The 12,024-nt window shown below is 39.0% G+C and overlaps 1 protein-coding gene across 4 annotated transcripts in view; it reads left to right on the top strand.

Moving 5' to 3' along the window:
• GIGYF2 (GRB10 interacting GYF protein 2) overlaps positions 1-12,024 on the top strand; it is a 67,833-nt gene that overhangs the window by 27,691 nt on the left and 28,118 nt on the right. For all 4 annotated transcript variants that reach the window (XM_032192914.1, XM_032192912.1, XM_032192913.1 and 1 more), the window contains exon 7: positions 11,218-11,397. In XM_032192914.1, coding sequence (XP_032048805.1) covers positions 11,218-11,397 — 180 coding nt within the window. The remainder of the gene's footprint in view (positions 1-11,217; positions 11,398-12,024) is intronic.

Below are 12,024 nucleotides of genomic sequence, written 5' to 3'. Positions count from 1 at the left end.
TGCAGGAGGGGAAGGAGTTAGGCACGTAGTATTTGAGAAGTAATTGATCTGTCTTTTACTGGTTCAGCTCTGTAATGATCAGTTTAATTTTTGTAACTAAAGCAGAGTATAGTAGTTTACCAATATTATTATGAATACTATTAACAAATCTATTATGAAAATATATATTGCTGTTTTCTAACATGATTATGTATTTTAGGGGATGCTGTAATTTGCCAATCTTCTACCAAAACAGATTTCAATTCAGACTTTTCTAGCTCAAGAAATGACTGCTGTCTGTAACCACTAAGTAGAATTACAGCATTCAAGGCATAGCAGTTTCTGTGAGTCTTGAGTTAATTTCTGGGAGCAGAGGATAGAAGGAACAGGAAACCAATACTGAAAATGCACTGATACACTTTGAAACTTAGTCTGTCAAGGCAGTATATTTTTGTGTCCAAATAGGAAAGGAAAATAGGATAGCAGTTGTGTGGGCATTAGGGGGTTGAAAGTAGAATTGGATATTTGGGAAGCAAAATGGATACTTGCATATGTTATGTGTTAGGCTTCATAGTTTAATTTTATATCTCAAAACTTAGCAAACTTGTCAGAGATGCTGAGTATCTTTGAAAAGACACTGGCCACCCAAATCCATAAATTTTATAAATACTAAATATTTAATGTTCACGTGGTACAATTAAAATAAATACAGGTCCATATAAAATAGACATAATGTGCATGACCTACTTAAAAATGGCTGTGAGGATGATTGTTGACAGAATAGAGGAGGATTTTTAAAACATATGTAAGTTCTGGAAGTCATAGTTTTACATAGTATGTTTAATGAAATTTGTACATTTCTCATCAATTTTGACCTTTTTCTGAATTGCAGCCATCTCAGTGTGTAATACTTGTGTATGTACAGGCTAGAGGAATTGGATTCACCCCCCAACTCAAGAATGCCATCTTAGTTTTATGTTGAAACATGAGATTTTAATACCCTGAATTTCAGAATGAGTTGATGAAAGGTATAACATGACATAGAATCATAGAGGTTGGAAAAGACCTCCAAGATCATCTGGTCCAGTGATCCCTCTACCACTGATACCACCCACTAAACCATGTCCCTAAGCACCACATCCAACCCCCATAGATTCATTAAGGTTGGAAAAGACTTCCAAGAAAGTCGTCCACATTTGTCATGTGTTCTTTGATCCTGTAAACCAGTGGTTTTCGTGACTGTGTACTTCATCTTGAAAATAAACTTAAGTAACTATAAAACATTCTTTGGCTTCTCCTTATGCTTAATGCATACTGAAGTATGAGGATTACCATCACAACTACTTTACGTAGTATCATTTTTTCCCTTCTGTAGGTACTCAAAGTCATTCAAATATTTCTACTATCCATGCTGTAGTCAAAGCAGTTAGGGTAGCTGATGGCCTGAGTGGAATCTGATATTTTTTCCACTTTCCTTTCTGTGTGTGTATTCTGTCTATAGTCCATAGCACACAACCCATCTCTTCCCCCCCATATTCTTCTGCATTTGATCTGTGGTGTAGTCAGTCTATAGCTCTCTAAATAAATAACTTCGAGTCTTGCTGCGTTGCTATGAAATTTACAGTAGCCCGAGTACAACTTTAAATGTTTCATGTACCAGAAGATTAGTGACTTGGCTGTAAAGCACAGTCCTAATGCTAAGATATAGAACAGCACTGCCTTGAAGGAGCTGGAAAATGGTTGTCTTTAAATAAGAAGTGTGATGGGGACCACGTGTGGAATGAACTGCGGGAAGTGCCTTGGTTTTATCTTAGAGTGATCAGTGCTTACAAGAAGCACTCCCTTGTTTGAATAGAGGAGAACACTTGCAGAACAAAATGCCTCTGGGTGCAACCTCATACGTTCTTGGAAAAAAAAAAAACAAACTAGTCTGTGTAAATTCTCATGGTATTTTGAAGGGCAGCATCTGCTTCATAGCCTCCATGTAATTTGGGCTTGTAAAACATATGCCAAGATAATGTGAATCTGGTACTGACTGGTTGCTGACAGAATCCTCATTTACAGTGTTAAATAGGTTAAGAGGAAAAGAAAAGCATACTTAATGTAATATGTTGCCTTGGCTACGCTTCAGATCTTCCACGTATCCATGTTAAGGTAACATACTCAAAAGCAACGGACTTCGCTCTCACAAAATGCTGTCAGTATCGTAGTGTCTCAATTTTGTTGATTAAAGAGCTTTCTAGGGTGGCGGTTAATCACTTAATGTTCACTTAAAGCTCTGAAAAAAACTCTAGTCAGTCTTCATAATCAGGCTTTCTAGGATGTTTTCTGTGGAGGAAGATCGATTACTGATATTTCAAAGGTACTTGGGAAAGAGAACCTCTGTTAGTCTCCAGCACTGCATTTTACAGTGGTACCTTCTTGGTGCTCCTTTAAACTCTGAGCAGGGGCATTGCCCGTGAGGTTAACCAGGTAACTGGTCGGGCCTCATTTGATACAGGCCTCTGATTTTTCTTGCTTAGGACTGCTTAAAATATTAGGTAGCTGATGAGATGGCAGTGATAATATTGGAAGCTTTGCTTCAGAAATTGTTCTTGTTTTTTTTGCAGAAGTTGTTAATGACTTGAAGGACCACAAGTCTGAACTTCTTGGGGTGAAAAATTGCTAAGAAACTGCAAAGAGGCTCCAAGAGCAATACAGTTGGTTCAGAACAAAAGGTGAAAGAACAGCTGCCTTTTGGGAAATAGCTTGTTCAGGCTGCATGATCAGACCTCTGAATTTGCAAAAACAGTCAACTTAATAGTAAATGTGACTTCAGATTTGAACTAGAATTACAGTTTTCTGCATACTTTATTGCTTGTTCATTGTAGTCAAAAATTTAAATATCCTCTCCTCCAATACTGATGAATAAAATTGGGAGGTACAGTTTGGAACACCTGGTCTGATCCAGTCCACTGCACAGCATACTCCTTGATATCCCCATATCAACCCCAGTTTGAAAGCGTGTATGTTTTAGGAAAGATAGGCAACCTTGACTTCTGCAGTGTTTGTTGGGTAATATGTTTTCACTGCTAAATGCGTAGAATTTCCAATTTAAGTTTCTCTAATGTCATCTTTTAACCTTAATGTTGTGCTATTTGTCTGGCTTGGCTTTTCCTTGTTGCTGGCTTGTGAAATTGTGACTTTGGGTTGTTCCTTCTGATAATCCCTCAGTGGAAAGACAGGAACTGTTAAATATGATATCTAAATTTCTCTTGACCTGCTGACCAGTGTTTAACTTGGATTCAGTGTTGCTAATGCTTTCCAGTGCTAATCCTTTCTAAAATTTCCAGTCTTTTGAAAAATCAGTGGTTATCACCAACTCTAGGGTGTTTGGCAATTCTTTTAGTTGGTTTTGTTTTTAAACCTCTTACTTTACTACCGATGTTCCTCATTCTGGATTTTTTTATGCAATCTTGTAAGACAGATCAAGATAAGGTGAGTACTACAGTTTCACGTAGCAGTTAGACAGGTTCTAACCTGACTTGACATGCCACTGATTTATATGTAATAATAATCTCGTCTCACAGCTCTATAATATTGTTTGCATTTCTGAAATTTGTGATCCAACAGACCTGTCCTCCTGCACTTCACTTTTCTTATTGAGATCGTCTGTGTTGTGACACTAATTTTGAAGTATTATTGTGGCTTTATTCTACTGCAATGCTTTCCTCATCTTTTAAGCATCCCTTACTTAGCCTTTCTCTTGACAGCAGGAGTTCAGGTGTTACAACTCCAGTAGGATTGGTGGGAACTCATTTGTAGCAGTCTTCATTTTTCTTTGTTTGCCTTCCCAGGTGAAGGCACTGAAAAGTGACACTTTCAGCCTGATTTTATCTTGGTACACCTATTACACAGGCAACCCTTTAAAGGAGCCTGAATACCTCTATGTGGAGCTTTGTCCAGGAGAGACTTTTACAGTGTTACCATACCTGCCCAACTTCCACTCTTCACCAAATCTCTTCCAATTGATGATGGAAGGGATTTGGGGCAGTGTGCTGCTCCATTACAACAGCAAAGCAGTAAAGAGGACCTGCTGTTGGCTGAGAGTAACTGTAAAACCTGCTTTCAAGTGTAGCAGAATTTGAAGATTTACTAGGACCCAAGTGATACTGGCATGCCCCTTTCGAGAGTGTGTACATTCCCACTTTACTTGACCTGGGTCCAGGTAATCTTGTGCGTGTTTCAGATTTAAACATCTAGTTGCTTGCTGTAAGCTTTGATCATTCAGATGTGTTACTGCCTCTGGATTTTGCAACAGGAACAAACTTAAGTTTACCAGTTTAAGGCACTTTGATGCTATTAAAATCTCAGTATTAGTGTTTTTCCAGTGGTTGGCAATCCTTGATGCTTTGATATTAGCATGAGGAAAAGTGTTTTTTTTTTTTTTTTTTTTTCCCCAGTATTGACAACATGACTGGATCATACGGTTTGCATTAGGGGACAATCTTAAAATAGGAGGAAATTCGGTTAGTATAACTACTTTAATTGAAAGTTTATGCTGCAGCTGTTAGTAGGATAGTTAACATTTCAAACATGTTTCTCCTTTAGGTTTTGTAGCTTATACTTCATGTAGATGAATGAGAGTAGTTTGTGACAATCCTTTTTTCGGAGCGGTTTACAGAATTAAGGCAAATTTTCAGGACTTGATACATGTATAAAGAAGTAGTAAAAATGCAAACTTTAATTTGCTGAGCCCAAGTCATGCTTTTCAAAACAAATACCACAAAGTATTGGATGTGAGAGCTTGTTCTTATGACATTCTGTGACTGTTTACTACAGAATGCACTAAAAAAAAAAGAGATGGGTGAGTAGAGTATGTCTTTATGGCACAGAAAGGAAGATTTCTTAAAGACTTGATTTTTGGGAAGATCTGTAATGTACAATTTATATAATGTTTTTTCACATAGCCTGTTCAAACCTTAATTATTATGAAGTAGCATCTAAACATTAGGCCAACTAGTCTGGCCACCTTTAGAAAAGCAGAAGAACTTGAAACTACTCTGGTTAAACACTTTCATGGTTTTAAAATGCTAATATATATTGAATCCTTCACCAAGAATACTTAATACAAAATGACAATGATAGAGTAAGTTTAGAGTTGAGTGAGGATGTTACTTGATGTAAGGCTGTAGAAGTCAGCTGTTCATTTTTGTGGAACTAGTTGGTTTTGAAGAGCAGTCCTGCACTATGTGCTGCGGACTTTCCAATGGCTTGTCTAGAACAACTGAGTTTCTAAGATTTGGGAATTCATACTTGCTCGTATGTGGTTCCCTAAGCAGCAGCGCTAGCTTACAACACCATGTTCACAAGCACAGTCAGAATGCAGCGACTGAAAGTGATCAAAGGCATGAGATGTAATTAGAAATTATAAAAGTGAGCTTGAATAGATGGAGCTTATTTTTTTTTAATTTATGATGGAACTGCAGTTAAATGCTGAGTTGATGAACACAGCAAGAAGAGGAGGAAGATGTTCCTCTATCACTTGTCTGCATAACACCTGCCTACCTTAGCAGTAGGCTGCAGTGCTCCCTTGTTGGCAGAGCAGTGCAGAGTCTTACCAATCCTTCTCATCTTGAAAGCCTTCTGAAAGTGCATTGCATGGTGACTTCGGTTTTGCTGTGTGCTGTTATGTCCATGGTCATCTTAGAGTTTTTTCTTTTTCAGTAGATTTTTTTGGATACGTAATTTGGCAAGTTTTTTTATTTTAGAAATAAAACCATGCCCTGAGAAGCAACTTCAGTTTCTTTCATTATGCAATGACAGAGTAAATTCTAAATGTATGATAGGAAAAAAAAAGTTTTGTGTACTTACCAGTCTTTGAAGGGTTTGCCTGTATGCAGGAGAAGGGGAACACCTGGGCTCCAGAGAAGGGACTGGGCCAGTGCTGGCAAGAAACTTCCTACAAGTGGTTGGTAGAGATCTCCTTCTAAAAAAAAAAAGAAAATAAAAAGGACGGGGAAAAAAGGGGGTTTGTATGTCTCCTTCCTCTGTTTATAATGCAGGGGGGTTGGTTTTCATCTGAAGCTGATTCGATTGGTCACTTTGCCTGCAGGGGGGCCAGTTAGCTCTGATCATGTGGAAAAGAATGCTGGTTTGTTAGGAGCATTTCTTTACCCAACACAAACCCTTAGCAGCCAAGGAGAAACCCTCAAACCATTACTTGGAGAAGGGGTGCATTTTCCTCTCCCCTCCTTAATCAAGATCATTATTTAGGTTTGTATAATCTTAAAAGTTTTACTTGAAAGTTCAGAAGGCCAAAATTCCTCTGGAAAATCTGAGTGGAAAAAGCTCTGATGTTGCTGCTCTAAAATACAAACTGTTCTGTGATGGTTTCTTCCTAACCAGTGTCAACTACTGTTTGTTGATGTGAAAAGGGAAACAGTTTCATTGCTGCTTCCTCTTCTAATTAAGTCCCAAGCTCCTGAGTGTCAGCATTTGTTTCTTTTGTTTGTTTTTTAAAAAAAGGCAGAGGCTGCAGCAAATAGTATAGCCTGTGGTCTCCGGAGGGTGTTGCTGAACTGTGTGTATGTGGCTTTAATGCTAGTCAGAAGATGTAGATCTGGCCACTTCTGTTCCACCTCCACATTGCTCCTTTGTGAAAACATGGAATTAATCACAGGATTTTGCTAAAGCCCGGGAATGAAACAATACAGATTAGGTAAGTTGCTGCCTTTAAAGATGTGGTGAAACTGATTCCATGTAGCAAGTGAAACCATTTTCACTTCAGCTTTTCTCTCTCTCTCACTTAAATTGGAACAAGCCGGAAGAGTTCTAAGGAAGATGTTTTAGCTGAAGGAAGGCGCGGAGTGGCCATCATGCTGCAGTACTAAACCTGACTCTGAGGACAACATTGTAATGCAGTTGTAGTTCACACTTTTTTCCCCCCTTTGTGAGCTGCTGATGTGAGAGCTTTGATCGAACGTCAGATGTAAGAGGATCTGAGAAACAAAGGCTGTGGTTGTTTGCAGTAAAACTACTGAAGGCCTGCTGGGAAAATTATTAATGTAGACTTTCCTGCTTAGGAAACAAAATCCTCCCTCGTTTTTTCTTTAACCTTCCCCCAACCCTAAATTGCAAAACATTAATACTTTGCTTCATTAGCATGGAACATTTTTAATACATGTTCAGGCACAGCACTGAAAATGGTGATAGGCATGGTGTGACCTTCAGAAGCACTGAAAATAATGTATTCCCACCATGTCAGTAAGCAGCTAGGACAATGTGATGTGATCTGCCCTTGACTCTTCCCTCTATACTCCAGCAAATCAAACTTCCTCTGAAGAAGGCCTCTTATTCACCAGTAGGGTGATGTGGGCATTTTTTTTTAAAGAAGCATTTTCTTAAAATCGTGTTTTGCACTGTAGAAAGCTTATGTCCAGTTGAATGTCTTCTAACATGATTCAACTGAATATCTTGAAAACAAGGTGATCGTACAGCAGATGAAATAGCTATAGTATTGTTATTTCCAGGTGTGCGTTACAGAACTCAAGTCTTCTGTTAATGTCAATTTAGTGGCTCACGCATACCTGTGCCAGTGGCTAATGATGGTCTTAGTGAAAAAAATTGAGTGGTATTTGAATGGTATGCTTTTGAGACCTGCTGTTGGGATTGAGAATTTATGGAGGGAGAGAAAATACGGAATGAAAAACTGGCATCAGAATTCCAAATTTCTGTTACTTGATTTGGCTCCAAGTGAGTCACTATCACTATGTATCTGTTCCTGTATTGTCCCCAGCACGTCAGGTGTTGTCCAAATGAGAAGGTGGCACATCTTTGGAATTGTTATCTTAAGGCCACTTGGGTTTTGCTTCCATAAATTGAGCTACATAATAATCTAGGCAAAGTTACATGAATGCTTTTAAAAACACAAACTGCAAAAGATTCTTTTTATCCGATGTCCTGTTCTTGTGGAAATGTGTAGTGTGTAGCAGAAAGAGTAGATGAAAATTCAAGTACTCGGTAGACTCAGCTAGTTTTTCCCCTGTTCAGAGGAAATGGCGTCACTGCCATAATTGCTTTCCTGCCTTTTCTCTCTGAACACTGAGCATGTCGTAGGAAATGTGGCAGGACAGCATGGGGAATGTCAGTTACTTGCTGTTATAGCAGTAAGTTCTCTGTGTGAACATGTTGCTGTGGGATTGTCCCCACATCCCAGTCCTGCTCTTCATGGTTAGTCTCCCTTCCACTCCATGCTGCACAGCTGTAGGCTTTTTTTGGCTGAATACCACTGGGCTCTATCTGAAGTTTTCTGTAAACACCATTGCTGGCTTTGTGACAGACTTGAACAGAGGTGCCCTTTTACTGCTCCTTCTCATCAGGAAGTCCAGTCAATTAGTCCAAAGCAAAACCATAGATTGCATTTTAGTTTTTTCATCCTTAAAACATTGCCAAATTCTGACTCTGTAAACTAAGTCATTTCAGCTGAAATGAGTGTTCTCAGATCTAGGAACAGTTTGCAAAGGCAATATAGTAGCACTTGGTACAGAGCTGGTTTCTTGTTTGGTCATGTTCAATATCACGTATAGACTGATCTGTCTTGGCACATATCTTGCTGTCTTTGAATATTGCTTGCTGTGGTGTCTCGGTACCAGGAAACGTAAGTATGTCCCGATACACTGCATTTTCCTTGTTTTCACAGAAGTATGTTGTGTTACCTGATGTAACACACTGGAGTGCTGCTTTGCTTAAAAAGGTTTTTAGAATCACAGGTGATGCCATCCTCACAAACATATAATGCTGAAATGAATTTTTTTCTTAATTGGTAGGATCTCTTATAACTTCCTAAATTAATATTGCGTTAAATGAGTGTCAGGTAATAGCTGTGAATTCTTCTGAAAAGAATAGATGTCTTTAAAAGTAAGACTTTCAAGACTGAAAATAGCTAATCGAATAACTTTTCTGTTGGTAACCCTCCGTGAGGAAAAACAAGCTTGTGTCGTGTGCTGCAGAATAAAATGTATTAAATGTTCCTTTTTTCCCAAAAATTCAGAGAAAGAATGAGCCATATCCTTTATCCTCTGTTTCTTAGTCTCACCCGATCTCTTGGATTGCAGTTCTCTCCTGGGCTGCTCTATTGATGATCTCTGTGTATTTTGCTTTCAGACAGTTGGGCTCTGCTGTTGTGTTTTCTATTCAGTAAAGACTTCCTAATACACTGTTATAAAAACTTTGTTCTCAGAGCACAGCAAGTGCAGAGGTTTTCTTTAGGCAGGCGTTCCCGACGCTGAAGGAAATGTGTATCTGGGTTATATTCAGCTTCATAGCTGAGACTGCCTGTTGATACTGATGGTATAGTTCAAATTAGCCCATGTACTTTTTAACCTTTCCTTTACACAGAAACAACATAAGAGTGTGTGCCAGTTACCTTTCTGAGGTCATCGGGTGACTATCAGGGTGGGAAGAATTCTTGTGTCTTCAATTGTTGGGGTGTTTCCTGCCTCTCCTGTTTACTTGCTAGGTCAAGGCCACACAACCTTAATAAATAAATTCTTCTAGAAACTTGTTCTTGTAACAGTTAGGAAAGTATTTTGTGTGAACCTGGAATGTGGGAAGCTGGAAGAAACTGGAAACATCTTGGGGTTGTGCTCTGATTTAGTTTCACCTGCACTCTTCCAACACAGCCTCTCCCTGAAAGGGTTTACTGTGAGAACTTTGATCTGAAGAAAGGAAAAGAGTTTTTCTGTCAGTGTTTTGAGATGGTGGAGAAGGGTTGTTGGTTATTTTCAAGCATACTGCAAGGTCCAAAGGCAGTGTTTTGTTTTCTGTCTCCAGAATGCAATATCATTATATATGAAAAATTTCTGAATTCTTCTAAATGGACACTCTGTAAGCCATAGCATTTTAGGTTCTCTGTATTTCCTGTTCTTCACATGCAGCTTTTTCAGTTAATGGAAAAAATGAGTGAACAATTTCTGGCCCTTCCTAAATTAAATTATTTAAAATGTCACTTAAGATTCCTGCAGTAGGAAACATTTAATGCAGTCATTTTTTTCCTGTCTTAAGCAAGCAGGTGTATTATACAATCTTTATATTACATATTATATTTTATTTCTGGGTTGTAAGACCTAAGGAAAACTCGGTGTACCTTTCTCTGGTATTTGAATACTTATTTTTTGTTTGTTTTTTAAATATTTCAAATTAGCACTGGTCAGTGCTATCAGTCAAGTGACATCATGGTTCCTGTGAAAATTCTGGTGCTACACAGACTTGAAGAAATACATGATCCATACGTCCTGAAGTTAGCACTACTGTTTATTTCAGCAGTAGTGGCTCCTCATCAGGAAGAGTCAACTGTAAGAGCAGCAGTGTCTAGCTCAAAATTACTGGCATATAATGTGAATTCTGTTCACAAAAGCGACCTATATCATCCTTTTGTGACAGTGTTGCTCTTCGTTAAATACCTGAGACATTTGTTTCATATTAAACAAACCGTAGTGTAAATGAGGAACTAAAAGACTATCCAATCTCCTAAACTTTTGGCAGGCTCTTCATTAAGCTTGAGCATAGTTACTTGTGTTAACATACTGATCTAAGCTCTCCAGAAGATGTATTCACGGGGTAATGTTAACACTACGATGTAAATGTATATAACTGTGTAAAACACTTTGTTTAATCCTTAATGCTACTTTAGATTTTCAGTCCTTCCTAAAATTTTGCAAGAATGAAGTACGTTTTACTGGATTAAATACATAGCTCACATTCTTTTTAATATGCAAGTAGAAAATATTTTTGGTTTATGTAAAACGTGTGCAATGTTTACAGTTTTAACTGTATCCTCACTTTTCTTTAGCATGAGTCTTTTCATGATACAGTGGTTTATTCTTTCTGCATGCTCTGGTTTCTTACCTTTTATATTTCCCTCTGTCTCTCAATCTGCCATCTTTTCTTTTGCCATTCCTATCCATGTTAGAATTGCTTGTATATGTTGCTTTCTTCTGTGTATTTTTTATATGTGTATCCACACTCTTTTGCTCAGTTTTTCCATCCCAAGGTACATTACGATGTGGAGGAATTTACGAAATCTGTCTTCCTGTCAGACATTCCTTTCTGTAAACTTCCATTCTTCTGTTAGACTCCTGTCACCCCTCCTGGTGCTTTCTGTCTGGAGCAAGATTAAAAAATTTGTTTCTAGATACCTGAAGACTGGATGCATTTTTCTAGACTGGATGCATGTTCACTTATGTGTTTTCTTTGCAGTGAGACCGAATTTTGAGGAAGGTGGGACAGCAGCAACGGGGAGGAAACACGAGTTTATACGCTCTGAGAGCGAGAACTGGCGCATCTTCAGGGAGGAACAAAATGGGGAAGATGATGAAGGAGGCTGGCGTCTGGCTGGGTCACGGAGGGATGGTGAGAGGTGGCGTCCTCACAGTCCAGGTGAGAGGAGATCTGGGGTAAAAATACAGCCATGGTTATTGGAGAAAGGGTAGCGGGTGAATTAGGGCCTGGGTGAAGTAGAGAGAAAGAAGATGGCTAAGACTTGGGCCCAAAACAGGTAAGGTTCTTGTAGTTCTGGTCATTAGGAACACAGAATTATAGAATTATAGGATGGCTTGGGTTGGAAAGGACCACAAAGACCGTGTAGTTCCAGCCCCCTGCCCTGGGCAGGGATGCCTCCCGCCAGCCCAGGCTGCCCAGGGCCCCATCCAGCCTGGCCTCAAGCGCTTCCAGGAGTGGGGCATCCTCAGCTTCTCTGGGCAGTCTGTGCCACTGCCTCACAGTAAAGAGCTACATATTGTGTCAGCCTACGTGGGGCTCCAGATCACAAAACCATTAGTGAGAACAAAACTACTAGCATTTTCTTTCCTTTTTAATGCCTTGAGTGCCCTAATATATTTAAGGAAGCAATGTTTTTCAGGTATGTACTTGCCCCTGTTGTGATTTCAGACACCTGGAACATGTTTTCATAGTACTGTTATTCTGTGGTGGTAGTGCTGGGGGGAGAGGAGTTAAGCTTGTTAGGGAGCGTATCTAAGATTATGGAGTAATGCTGATATTAAACCA

The sequence above is a fragment of the Aythya fuligula genome, chromosome 9 (assembly GCF_009819795.1).
Source record: "Aythya fuligula isolate bAytFul2 chromosome 9, bAytFul2.pri, whole genome shotgun sequence".
In the NCBI taxonomy this organism is placed as follows: domain Eukaryota; kingdom Metazoa; phylum Chordata; class Aves; order Anseriformes; family Anatidae; genus Aythya; species Aythya fuligula.
This window is presented reverse-complemented; position numbering and strand designations above follow the sequence as displayed.